This window comes from Oncorhynchus clarkii, chromosome 32 (assembly GCF_045791955.1).
Source record: "Oncorhynchus clarkii lewisi isolate Uvic-CL-2024 chromosome 32, UVic_Ocla_1.0, whole genome shotgun sequence".
NCBI lineage: Eukaryota > Metazoa > Chordata > Actinopteri > Salmoniformes > Salmonidae > Oncorhynchus > Oncorhynchus clarkii.
This window is the reverse complement of record NC_092178.1, coordinates 22,802,355-22,815,293: the sequence shown is the minus strand read 5'-3', so window position 1 is coordinate 22,815,293 and position 12,939 is coordinate 22,802,355. Positions and strand designations below refer to the sequence as shown.

General features: G+C 45.4%; 1 protein-coding gene across 4 annotated transcripts in view; it reads right to left on the bottom strand.

Annotated features, from left to right (window-relative positions):
- LOC139392011 (PHD finger protein 14-like) overlaps positions 1–12,939 on the bottom strand; it is a 139,921-nt gene that overhangs the window by 112,964 nt on the left and 14,018 nt on the right. For all 4 annotated transcript variants that reach the window (XM_071139649.1, XM_071139647.1, XM_071139651.1 and 1 more), the window contains exons 6-11: positions 12,735–12,894; positions 9,416–9,527; positions 8,634–8,771; positions 4,113–4,259; positions 3,582–3,745; positions 3,231–3,337 (exon numbers count right to left, since the gene is read on the bottom strand). In XM_071139649.1, coding sequence (XP_070995750.1) covers positions 3,231–3,337; positions 3,582–3,745; positions 4,113–4,259; positions 8,634–8,771; positions 9,416–9,527; positions 12,735–12,894 — 828 coding nt within the window. The remainder of the gene's footprint in view (positions 1–3,230; positions 3,338–3,581; positions 3,746–4,112; positions 4,260–8,633; positions 8,772–9,415; positions 9,528–12,734; positions 12,895–12,939) is intronic.

Genomic DNA, 12,939 nt, shown 5'->3' with positions numbered 1-12,939 from the left:
ATAGCTGGGGGGTGGGGGATGTTGTTCTGCTGAGCGATAGCTGGGGGGTGGGGGATGTTGTTCTGCTGGGCGATAGCTGGGGGGTGGGGGATGTTGTTCTGATGGGCGATAGATGGGAGATAGCTGGGGGATGTTGTTCTGATGGGCGATAGCTGGGGGATGTTGTTCTGATGGGCGATAGATGGGAGATAGCTGGGGGATGTTGTTCTGATGGGCGATAGCTGGGGGGTGGGGGATGTTGTTCTGATGGGAGACAGCTGGGGGATGTTGTTCTGATGGGCGATAGCTGGGGGGTGGAGGATGTTGTTCTGATGGGCAATAGCTGGGGAGTGGGGAATGTTGTTCTGATGGGGGGGGGGGGATGTTGTTCTGATGGGCGATAGCTGGGGGATGTTCTGATGGGCGATAGCTGGGGGGTGGGGGATGTTGTTCTGATGGGAGACAGCTGGGGGATGTTGTTCTGATGGGCCATAGATGGGAGATAGCTGGGGGATGTTTTTCTGATGGGCGATAGATGGGAGATAGCTGGGGGATGTTGTTCTGATGGGCGATAGATGGGAGATAGCTGGGGGATGTTGTTCTGATGGGCGATAGATGGGAGATAGCTGGGGGATGTTGTTCTGATGGGCGATAGATGGGAGATAGCTGGGGGATGTTGTTCTGATGGGCGATAGCTGGGGGGTGGGGGATGTTGTTCTGATGGGCGATAGCTGGGGGGTGGGGGATGTTGTTCTGATGGGAGACAGCTGGGGGATGTTGTTCTGATGGACGATAGCTGGGGGGTGGGGGATGTTGTTCTGATGGGCGATAGCTGGGAGATAGCTGGGGGATGTTGTTCTGATGGGCGATAGCTGGGAGATAGCTGGGGGATGTTGTTCTGATGGGCGATAGATGGAAGATAGCTGGGGGATGTTGTTCTGATGGGCGATAGATGGAAGATAGCTGGGGGATGTTGTTCTGATGGGCGATAGATGGAAGATAGCTGGGGGATGTTGTTCTGATGGGAGATAGCTGGGGGGTGGGGGATGTTGTTCTGATGGGCGATAGCTGGGGGGTGGGGGATGTTGTTCTGATGGGCGATAGCTGGGGGGTGGGGGATGTTGTTCTGCTGAGCGATAGCTGGGGGGTGGGGGATGTTGTTCTGCTGGGCGATAGCTGGGGGGTGGGGGATGTTGTTCTGATGGGCGATAGATGGGCGATAGCTGGGGGATGTTGTTCTGATGGGCGATAGCTGGGGGATGTTGTTCTGATGGGCGATAGATGGGAGATAGCTGGGGGATGTTGTTCTGATGGGCGATAGCTGGGGGGTGGGGGATGTTGTTCTGATGGGAGACAGCTGGGGGATGTTGTTCTGATGGGCGATAGCTGGGGGGTGGGGGATGTTGTTCTGATGGGCGATAGCTGGGGGGTGGGGGATGTTGTTCTGATGGGCAATAGCTGGGGAGTGGGGAATGTTGTTCTGATGGGAGATAGCTGGGGGATGTTATTCTGATGTGAGATAGCTGGGGGATGTTGTTCTGATGGGAGATAGCTGGGGGATGTTGTTCTGATGGGCGATAGCTGGGGGATGTTGTCTGATGGGAGATAGCTGGGGGATGTGGTTCTGATGGGCGATAGCTGGGGGATGCTGTTCTGATGGGAGATGGCTGGGGGTTGAGGATGTTGTTCTGATGGGCGATAGCTGGGGAGTGGGAGATGCTGTCTGATGGGAGATAGCTGGGGGTGGGGGATGTTCTGATGGGAGATAGATGGAAGATAGCTGGGGGATGTTGTTCTGATGGGCGATAGATGGAAGATAGCTGGGGGATGTTGTTCTGATGGGCGATAGCTGGGGGGTGGGGGATGTTGTTCTGATGGGCGATAGCTGGGGGGTGGGGGATGTTGTTCTGATGGGCGATAGCTGGGGGGTGGGGGATGTTGTTCTGCTGAGCGATAGCTGGGGGGTGGGGGATGTTGTTCTGCTGGGCGATAGCTGGGGGGTGGGGGATGTTGTTCTGATGGGCGATAGATGGGAGAGAGCTGGGGGATGTTGTTCTGATGGGCGATAGCTGGGGGATGTTGTTCTGATGGGCGATAGATGGGAGATAGCTGGGGGATGTTGTTCTGATGGGCGATAGCTGGGGGGTGGGGGATGTTGTTCTGATGGGAGACAGCTGGGGGATGTTGTTCTGATGGGCGATAGCTGGGGGGTGGGGGATGTTGTTCTGATGGGCGATAGCTGGGGGGTGGGGGATGTTGTTCTGATGGGCAATAGCTGGGGAGTGGGGAATGTTGTTCTGATGGGAGATAGCTGGGGGATGTTATTCTGATGTGAGATAGCTGGGGGATGTTGTTCTGATGGGAGATAGCTGGGGGATGTTGTTCTGATGGGCGATAGCTGGGGGATGTTGTCTGATGGGAGATAGCTGGGGGATGTTGTTCTGATGGGCGATAGCTGGGGGATGCTGTTCTGATGGGAGATAGCTGGGGGTTGAGGATGTTGTTCTGATGGGCGATAGCTGGGGAGTGGGAGATGCTGTCTGATGGGAGATAGCTGGGGGTGGGGGATGTTCTGATGGGAGATAGCTGGGGGTGAGGGATGTTGTTCTGATGGGCGATAGCTGGGGAGTGGGGGATGTTGTTCTGATGGGAGATAGCTGGGGGTGGGGGATGTTGTTCTGATGGGCGATAGCTGGGGAGTGGGGGATGCTGTCTGATGGGAGTTAGCTGAAGGTGGGGGATGTTCTGATGGGCGATAGCTGGGGAGTGGGGGATGTTGTTCTGATGGGAGATAGCTGGGGGTGGGGGATGTTGTTCTGATGGGCGATAGCTGGGGAGTGGGGGATGCTGTCTGATGGGAGTTAGCTGAAGGTGGGGGATGTTCTGATGGGAGATAGCTGGGGAGTGGGGGATGCTGTCTGATGGGAGTTAGCTAGGGGTGGGGGATGTTCTGATGGGAGATAGCTGGGGATGGGGGATGTTGTTCAAGGTTATACACGTTTGAACGTACATGTATACGCACACTCGCACACACAAAAACGGTCGAGCAAACATATCTGGCAACGGCATCATCATTCATTTTGAGGGTCTTTATCCAAGAATACATGCTGAGAGCCTATAGAACTCTGGCACATCTGTCTTTATTCTGGAAGCATCTGTCTTTAGTAACAACATTGACTAGAATAGTGTATTATGTTGGTAATGTAAGTCTATGTTTCCATTAGTCAGATGGTTTTTGTTTCCCTACTCACCCAGGTAATAGTTGACGAAGTCTGCAGTGAGGGCAGGCTGCTTGTGTTTCCTGCGTCCGTCCACACTTGCGCTGATGTCTGATGTGTCTACAGGGAAGATGTCCGTGCTGAAAAAGAAAAAAGAGATTTTAACCGACAACCCTCTGCTTCCTGGTCCACCTTTCTGACCTCAACGCCTCTCCCTGACAAGGGGAAAAAGTTGCAGCTCTCATGCATCCAATTCAAAAAAATCTTTATATTGGATTTTTTAAAACATTTTTTAAAGTATTGAGTGTGAATTCTATATTTGGGCTGCACCTCAATTCTTGGTTGCCTGAACACCATCTTTTTCCTACAGACATTAACTCCTACCTGATGCCCATGAGCTCGGCCTTCCTCATGAGTTTCCTGATGGCGGAGGCGCTGGAGGTCAGGGGTCGTGGAAGCTTCTCCCGGGGGACCCAGGCCTGGGGCCGAGTGTTACGGGACAGCTCTGCCCTGGCCCGGTACTGCTGCAGCCGGGTGGTGATACGGGCCTGCCAGGGGTTCAACACAACACAAAGAAACACACACTTCATTATCTAATGACAGCCCGCCTGTGTCCCAAATGGCACCCTATCCTATATATGGGCCCTAGTCAAAAGTAGTGCTTTATATAGGGAATAGGATCCCATTTGGGACCCAGACATTACAACTTACAACCTCCCCAGGTTGTTTCTGCTGTGTTTTCCAACTCACTTGTTAAAATAAAAAAGTAAATCATTCGAAGACTGAATCTTGCATGTAGAACAATTAACTATGAAGGAAACACTGACAAACATTTCTATTCATGTTCAAAGACAACATTCTGCAGCCCTAACAGGGGCAAGCCAGTGTGAGTCTGAGCCAGTCTTGACCTCTCACCTGTGCCTCAGGGGCCAGCTGCTTCTCTTTGTCCTGTAGAGATGCCTTGCAGTAGGACTGGAGCGCCAGGTAGTTCTTCCTCTTCCACTTCCTGTCATAGCGGTCCGCATGCTGCTTACAATACGCAAAGAAGGGATCGGCTATGTCCTGGGGAAACAGACACACACACACACGTGTTCAAAACCTGATCGACCACAGGTGAACATCGCTTCTTGTGCACTGTGTATGGCATGTCTTTCAGCACTCGTCAGTCAAGAGACCTGTTTTCCTGTGTAAAATAGTCACTTACAGCGCAGTCGGACCACTTGAATTTTTCCACATTTTGTTATGTTACAGCCTTTTTCTAAAATCTATTAAATTGTTTTTTCCCACCCTCAATCTACACATAATACCTCATAATTACTTTTTTTTGTAAATGTATAATATATATTTTTTTAAACTAAAGTATCACAATTACATAAGTATTCCGGCCCTTTACTCAGTACTTTATTGAAGCACCTTTGGCAGCGATTACAGCCTCAAGTCTTCTTGGGTATGACACTACAAGCTTAGCACATTTGTATTTGGGGAGTTTCTCCCATTCTTCTCTGCAGGTCCTATCAAGCTCTGTCAGGTTGGATGGGAAGTTGCTACACAGCTATTTTCAGGTCTTGCCAGAGATGTTCGATCGGTTTCAAGTCCGGGCTCTGGCTGAGCCACTCAAGGACATTCAGAGACTTGTCCCGAAGCCAATCCTGTGTTGTCTTGGCTGTGTGCTTAGGGTCGTTGTCCTGTTGGAAGGTGAACCTTCGTCCCAGTCTGAGGTCCTGAGCGCTCTGGAGCAGGTTTTCATCAAGGATCTCTCTGTACTTTACTCTGTTCATCTTTCCCCGATACTGACTAGTTTCCCAGTCTCTGTCGCTGAAAAACATCCTTACAGCATGATGCTGCCATGATGCAGCATGATGTGACGCTTGGCATTCAGGCCAAAGAGTTCAATCTTGGTTTCATCAGAACATAGAATCTTGTTTCTCATGGTCTGAGAGTCCTTTAGGTGCCTTTTGACAAACTCCAAGTGGGCTGTCGTGCCTTTTAGTGAGGAGTGGCTTCAGTCTGGCCACTCTACCATAAAGGCCTGATTGGTGGAGTGCTGCAGAGATGGTTGTCCTTCTGGAAGGCTTTCCCATCTCCACAGAGGAACTCTGGAACTCTGTCCGAGTGACCATTGGGTTCTAAGTCACCTCCCTGACCAAGGCCCTTCTCCCCCGATTGCTCAGTTTGGCTGGGCGGCCAGCTGGTGGTTACAACCTTCTTCCATTTAAAAATGATGGAGACAACTGTGTTCGTGGGGACCTTCATTGCTGCAAATATTTTATGTTACCCTTCCCCAGATCGGTGTCTCGACACAATCCTTTCTCAGAGCTCTACGGACAATTGCTTCGACCTCATGGCTTGGTTTTTGCTCTGACATGCACTGTCAACTGTGGGAACTTACAGTGCCTTGCGAAAGTATTCGGCCCCCTTGAACTTTGCGACCTTTTGCCACATTTCAGGCTTCAAACATAAAGATATAAAACTGTATTTTTTTGTGAAGAATCAACAACGAGTGGGACACAATCATGAAGTGGAACGACATTTATTGGATATTTCAAACTTTTTTAACAAATCAAAAACTAAAAAAATGGGGCGTGCAAAATTATTCAGCCCCTTTACTTTCAGTGCAGCAAACTTTCTCCAGAAGTTCAGTGAGGATCTCTGAATGATCCAATGTTGACCTAAATGACTAATGATGATAAATACAATCCACCTGTGTGTAATCAAGTCTCCGTATAAATGCACCTGCACTGTGATAGTCTCAGAGGTCCGTTAAAAGCGCAGAGAGCATCATGAAGAACAAGGAACACACCGGGCAGGTCCGAGATACTGTTGTGAAGAAGTTTAAAGCCGGATTTGGATACAAAAAGATTTCCCAAGCTTTAAACATCCCAAGGAGCACTGTGCAAGCGATAATATTGAAATGGAAGGAGTATCAGACCACTGCAAATCTACCAAGACCTGGCCGTCCCTCTAAACTTTCAGCTCATACAAGGAGAAGACTGATCAGAGATGCAGCCAAGAGGCCCATGATCACTCTGGATGAACTGCAGAGATCTACAGCTGAGGTGGGAGACTCTGTCCATAGGACAACAATCAGTCGTATATTGCACAAATCTGGCCTTTATGGAAGAGTGGCAAGAAGAAAGCCATTTCTTAAAGATATCCATAAAAAGTGTTGTTTAAAGTTTGCCACAAGCCACCTGGGAGACACACCAAACATGTGGAAGAAGGTGCTCTGGTCAGATGAAACCAAAATTTAACTTTTTGGCAACAATACAAAACGTTATGTTTGGCGTAAAAGCAACACAGCTCATCACCCTGAACACACCATCCCCACTGTCAAACATGGTGGTGGCAGCATCATGGTTTGGGCCTGCTTTTATTCAGCAGGGACAGGGAAGATGGTTAAAATTGATAGGAAGATGGCTGGAGCCAAATACAGGACCATTCTGGAAGAAAACCTGATGGAGTCTGCAAAAGACCTGAGACTGGGACGGAGATTTGTCTTCCAACAAGACAATGATCCAAAACATAAAGCAAAATCTACAATGGAATGGTTCAAAAATAAACATATCCAGGTGTTAGAATGGCCAAGTCAAAGTTCAGACCTGAATCCAATCGAGAATCTGTGGAAAGAACTGAAAACTGCTGTTCACAAATGCTCTCCATCCAACCTTACTGAGCTCGAGCTGTTTTGCAAGGAGGAATGGGAACAAAATGTCAGTCTCTCGATGTGCAAAACTGATAGAGACATACCCCAAGCGACTTACAGCTGTAATCGCAGCAAAAGGTGGCGCTACAGAGTATTAACTTAAGGGGGCTGAATAATTTTGCACGCCCAATTTTTCAGTTTTTGATTTGTTAAAAGTTTGAAATATCCAACAAATGTCGTTCCACTTCATGATTGTGTCCCACTTGATGTTGATTCTTCACAAAAAAATACAGTTTTATATCTTTATGTTTGAAGCCTGAAATGTGGCAAAAGGTCGCAAAGTTCAAGGGGGCCGAATACTTTCGCAAGGCACTGTACATAGACAGGTGTGTGCCCTTCCCATGTCCAATCAATTGAATTTACCACAGGTGGACTCCAATCAAGTTGTAGAAACCTCTCAAGGATGATCAATGGAAACAGGATGCACCTGAGCTTTATTTCGAGTCTCATAGCAAAGGGTCTGAATACTTATGTAAATAAGGTATGTTTTTTAAAATTTTTAATACATTTGCAAACATTTCTAAAAGCCTGTTTTCTCTTTGTCATTATGGGGTATTGTGTGTAGATTGATGAGGATTTATTTTATTTGATCCATTTTTAGAATAAGGCTGTAACGTAACAAAATGTGGAAAAGGGGAAGGGGTCTGAATACTTTCCGAATGGACTGTATGTAATTCAAAATAATAATTGTATCATTGTTATGTGAGAAACATAACATCCATTTAGTGCTCTGAGTGATGAACTGTGCTCAATGCTGAAGTAGAGTGCATCTTATTCCTAGAACTGAGTTTAGTGATGGTAATTTTTCTCAGAAATGGTCTTCCAAATTCCAGGTAAGAAAAGAGCGAATAACAATGAAAGCCTCTACTTCTTAATTATTTTCCATATCCACAACAACCATACAGCTCACCTACAAGGTCCTACGACCTTCTCTTTCCCCCTGCTCAGTCAGGGAGAAAAAAAACACTCAAACTCAACCGTTTTTCCCCCCAGACAGGCAGGCAGCCCCTGGCTCCCCTAGAATCGTTTAGGCTTAAGGTGTTTCGGCAGATTTTATCAGAGGCTTCACCTGTTGATAGGGGCCCTTTGCCACAGCTCAATGGATTAAATGGATAGCGGTGAGTAGGCACTTTCTGGGCCGGGTTTATCAGTACGCCGGCCGCCTTTGTGCCGCAGAAAGAAGTGACGCGAGGTGCATACATCAGCTGCACTGCAGACGGATCCTGAATACCAGCTATAACCAGATCCTTAGAGTGTCATCATTATACAGCCTTCCATGTTTTATTACATTCTCAATATAAGACTGCCTATAGCAGGAGGTTGATGAAGGGGCCAGGGCCAGTTTAAGAGACTGTTTTAAAGGACTAGTCGTTTGTAAAATGAATACATTACTGTCTTCTTATCGCAGGGAGTGACCTGAATCCTGCACTAAGAACCCCCACCCCCACCCCCCATGTTGTTCAAATGCATTTCAGGGACTGTGAATGAGCTGTGCAAAGCTGTCAAAGGATGGCTAATTTGAAGAATCTCAAATCTCATATATATTTAGATTTGTTTAACACTTTTTTGGTTACTACATGATTCCATATGTGTTTTTTCATTGTTCTGATGTCCTCACTATTATAAATAGTAAAAATAAAGAGAAACCCTGGAACGAGTAGCTGTGTCCAAACTTTTGACTTGTACTGTATATATACACAGGGTCACATGATTCATGTCCGGTCTTCTCTCACCTCCTCCGCAGCGGCCTCTGAGAGAAGCCCCTCCCTCTGAGCACAGGTCACATGGAAGTAGGATCGGCACATGCCAGCATCACAGCTGATACACACGCCTGTCCGGGCAAACCGGGCGTCCTCGCAGAAACTGCACTCCTAGACAAAAGAGAAAGCAAAAACATAGGTCAGAAACACTACTTATGAACAAAGGGTAAATAGAAAATGGAGATCTCAGAAACTGCAGTCAGGGACAAAGGAAAACCTAGAGGTTCAGAAACTACAACATTGACTTCGCTCAGTTCTGCCAACGGGACAAAGTGACCACTTGGAGAAACTTGCATATGCTTTAATTATTCATTTTTATGATAATACACATTTTTCAGCAGCAATTTCTTTTCAGAGTGAAATGGCACTGGATCATATTTCTAAAAGTCACTCTCTTCAATAAAAGTGTATTCTATTGGCTTAGTGACCCTCAACAGGGTTTCAGCTAGAATGAATGTCAGAGTGACTGTACGCTGATGGATCACTATGCTAAAGTTGGATGTAAAGTGTTGGACGGTAACCAACCACACAAGTCACTTTATTACTGTCTTAATGTGCTGCTCCTCATAAACCGGACTTATTCATCAACAGACAATGGGAAACCAAAAATCTAAAACACCTTCCTCAGTCTTCCACTCTGACAAAGCATGTTTGAAGTAATACGGATTGATTTTGTTTCATACAATTTACACTGTTTAACAGAATATTTTGATCGCCATCATCGTTATTCTATAAAACATTTCCTTTGTACTTGCCTTGGCCCCATACTTGGAGTAGTTCATCTCTGTGAGAGTCACTGGTCGTAGTTTATCAATGTCCCCAAAAGCTACTCCGGGGACGTAGAGCGCACAAACCACATGGACCCATCTAGAAAATACACATGAAAAGAAACAAGGATGCTTCAAATAGCCCCATTGCTGATGTATGTGCCTACTTAACCAATGAAAGCAAAGACCATTATACACATTGAGAGTATACTAAAACAGAGACTGGGTAGTCCACGTGAAGTAAACACAAGCTTTCTAATGGTCACAATTAAAGTGTTTGAACAGGATCTTAAACGCGTACAAATCTGTAACATTGTAAGAATTGGAATGGCGGGACTTTTTGTTGTTGCAGGATGTAACATATAATACAAAATTGATGACGTTGTACACGATGCACAATTTTCGGGGACCCGTTTTGGCTCGTGAGCGCTACTTTCAAAGCTACTGGCTGAAATTATACAAAACCTTTATAATGCATCTTTAAAAGAGAAGATTGACCCATTTTGAATGTTATGTTATATTTGTGCATCTCTGAGCGATTTTCTATCTATTCCCTGGGTCATTTTATGTGTATCTGAGCGATTGCCGTTCAAGCAGGCAGAAATTCTACAGGTATGATATAGCATTGTGATAAAGTCTCTCTCACTACACTGGACGTTAATAGGAATATGACTTTTAGATTCACACAGGTCAGATTTCCATACTGGTCAATGTCACAACGCGGGAAGTTCTCTTCTCTCAAATTAGTCATTGATCATATTTTTGTGATATTCCTACCTCAAGAAATGTGTAATTTAAAAGAGGGTCTAACACATTTCTCCTATTTGTCTGCCTCATCGGTCCAGGGTGTATTGCATGGTGTCGTTGTGAATGTCAGACTCCACTCTGTGAGGCACATCGATCTAAGGGATGAACATGGTGAGATTGTAGACTCCCAAATTGATAGTGCAGTTTGTTCAGGCGATTTTACAGCCAACTAGCTTCTTCACATGCTGATATTGACTTCGGTATTATTTTGTGTAGCTACGTTTGCTAGCTAGCTAGCCAGCCAGCCCATAGAGAGATCATTGCATTGTGGATGTTGTAGTCGACTTGAGCTGCAACAGATTTCCACAACAATGTTCACGTTGCTAACAACCTTATTATATCCACAAAATGAAATATTTGTTAACAAAAAATACTGTTCTCACATATTAGAGTTATGTAACAATGTAAATAATAGGAATGAGTGCTTTTGGGGGGATTTTTCCTTTAAGTTATATTAGTACATTTGTGCTGACAAAGCTCTATTAAATTAGGCACTTCAAAAGCGTAAATGTAAACAACGCAAAATCAGAAAACTTCACTCAGATAATTAAATTAAATTAAATTAATCACTTATACACTTAAAAACTTGGAAATCTTCAGTAGTTGATTTCAGCAGCCCAAGCCACACTCTCTGACTGAGCATCCGCTTGGTGTGACACAATTTCAAATGCAGACTTTGGGGAAGAGAATCCGAAGTCCAATATAAAGATATCCATCTCCACAGTTTAATTTGCTGTGTTTTTCATGCTCTAGTGAAGTAGTAAATTCGGGTGCAGGCTGGCTGAGGAGCACCATCAGCGATAGCGTGGCTGGAGTCTCCACGCTTCACATAACACTCTCTCTCTCTCGCTATCCCTCACTGTCTCTCCTCTCTTTTTCTTCCCCCCCCCCATCTTCTTCTCCTTCCCTCACTTGCTTTCTTTCCCCTCTCTCTATTCCTGCCCTTCTCTCTTTTTCTTCCAGTCTTTCTCTCCCTCACTTTCTCTCCCTTCTCCATCTTCTATACTTCTCCAACGCTGAATGTAGGCATGGAGAGAGGCTTGTCTACAGTAAATGTAGAAATACATGTTAAATAGTTGATTTCCTATAGTGTAGGTAATTCCTATTGTGTTGATTGCAATTCCTACAGTGCACCTGACTGATCCAATGTAATGCTCCGAAACAGGCAAATTAAATCATGTGAAAAATCATAAAATCAGTGTGTCGAATCATGACTAGAGGTCGATAGATTATGATTTTTCAACGCCGATACCGATTATTGGAGGACCAAAAAAGCCGATACCAATTAATCTGACGATTTTTTAAAGTTTATTTGTAATAATGACAATTACAACTATACTGAATGAAAACGTATTTTAACTTAATATAATACATCAATAAAAACAACTTAGCCTCAAGTAAATAATGAAACATGTTCAATTTGGTTTAAATAATGCAAAAACAAAGTGTTGGAGAAGAAAGTAAAAGTGCAATATGTGCTACGTAAGAAAGCTAACGTTTAAGTTCCTTGCTCAGAAAATGAGAACATATGAAAGCTGGTGGTTCCTTTTAACATGAGTCTTCAATATTCCCAGGTAAGAAGTTTTAGGTTGTAGTTATTATAGGAATTATAGGACTATTTCCCTCTACACCATTTGTATTTCATTAACCTTTGACTATTGGATGTTCTTATAGGCACTTTAGTATTGCCAGTGTAACAGTATAGCTTCCGTCCCTCTCCTCGCTGGGCTCGAACCAGCAACACAACGACAGCCACCATCGAAGCAGCATAACCCATGCAGAGCAAGGGGAACAACTACTAGAAGGCTCAGAGCGAGTGACGTTTGAAACGCTATTAGCGCGCGCTCACTAGCTAGCCATTTCACTTTGGTTACACCAGCCTCATCTCGGGAGTTGATAGGCTTGAAGTCATAAACAGCACAATGCTTGACGCACAACGAAGAGCTGCTGGCAAAACGCACGAAAGTGCTGTTTGAATGAATGTTTACGCGCCTGCTTCTGCCTACCACCGCTCAGTCAGATACTTAGATACTTGTGTGCTCAGTCAGATTATATGCAATGCAGGACATGCTAGATAATATCTAGTAATATCATCAACCATGTGTAGTTAACTAGTGATTATGATTGATTGTTTTTTATAAAGATAAGTTTAATGCGAGCTAGCAACTTACCTTGGCTTACTGCATTTGAATAACAGGCAGTCTCCTTGTGGAGTGCAACGAGAGAGAGGCAGGTCGTTATTGCGTTGGACTAGTTAACTGTACGGTTGCAAGATTGGATCCCCCGAGCTGACAAGGTGAAAATCTGTCGTTCTGCCCCTGACCAAGGCAGTTAACCCACCGTTTCTAGGCCGTCATTGAAAATAAGAATGTGATCTTATATATATATATTTTAGTTTTTTACAAATCGGCGCCCAAAAATACCGATTTCCGATTGTTATGAAAACTTATATATTATTCCGCCATTCCAATTAAACGGTCGACCTATAATCATGACCCACCTCCCAGCGTCAGTCTCTTTGAAGATCCCGTCCTGATTGGGGCAGAGCTCACAGCTGGGTGTGACTCCGTTCTTGCAAGCATCGCAGAACCACGGTTCCGTGGAGTTCTCCGAGGCGGAACTCATGATGGAGTCACTCTCCCCGTCCACTCCATAGCAGCCTGGGACACACGTAGAAAGTTTGTCAATTACATCCATAACGCTGA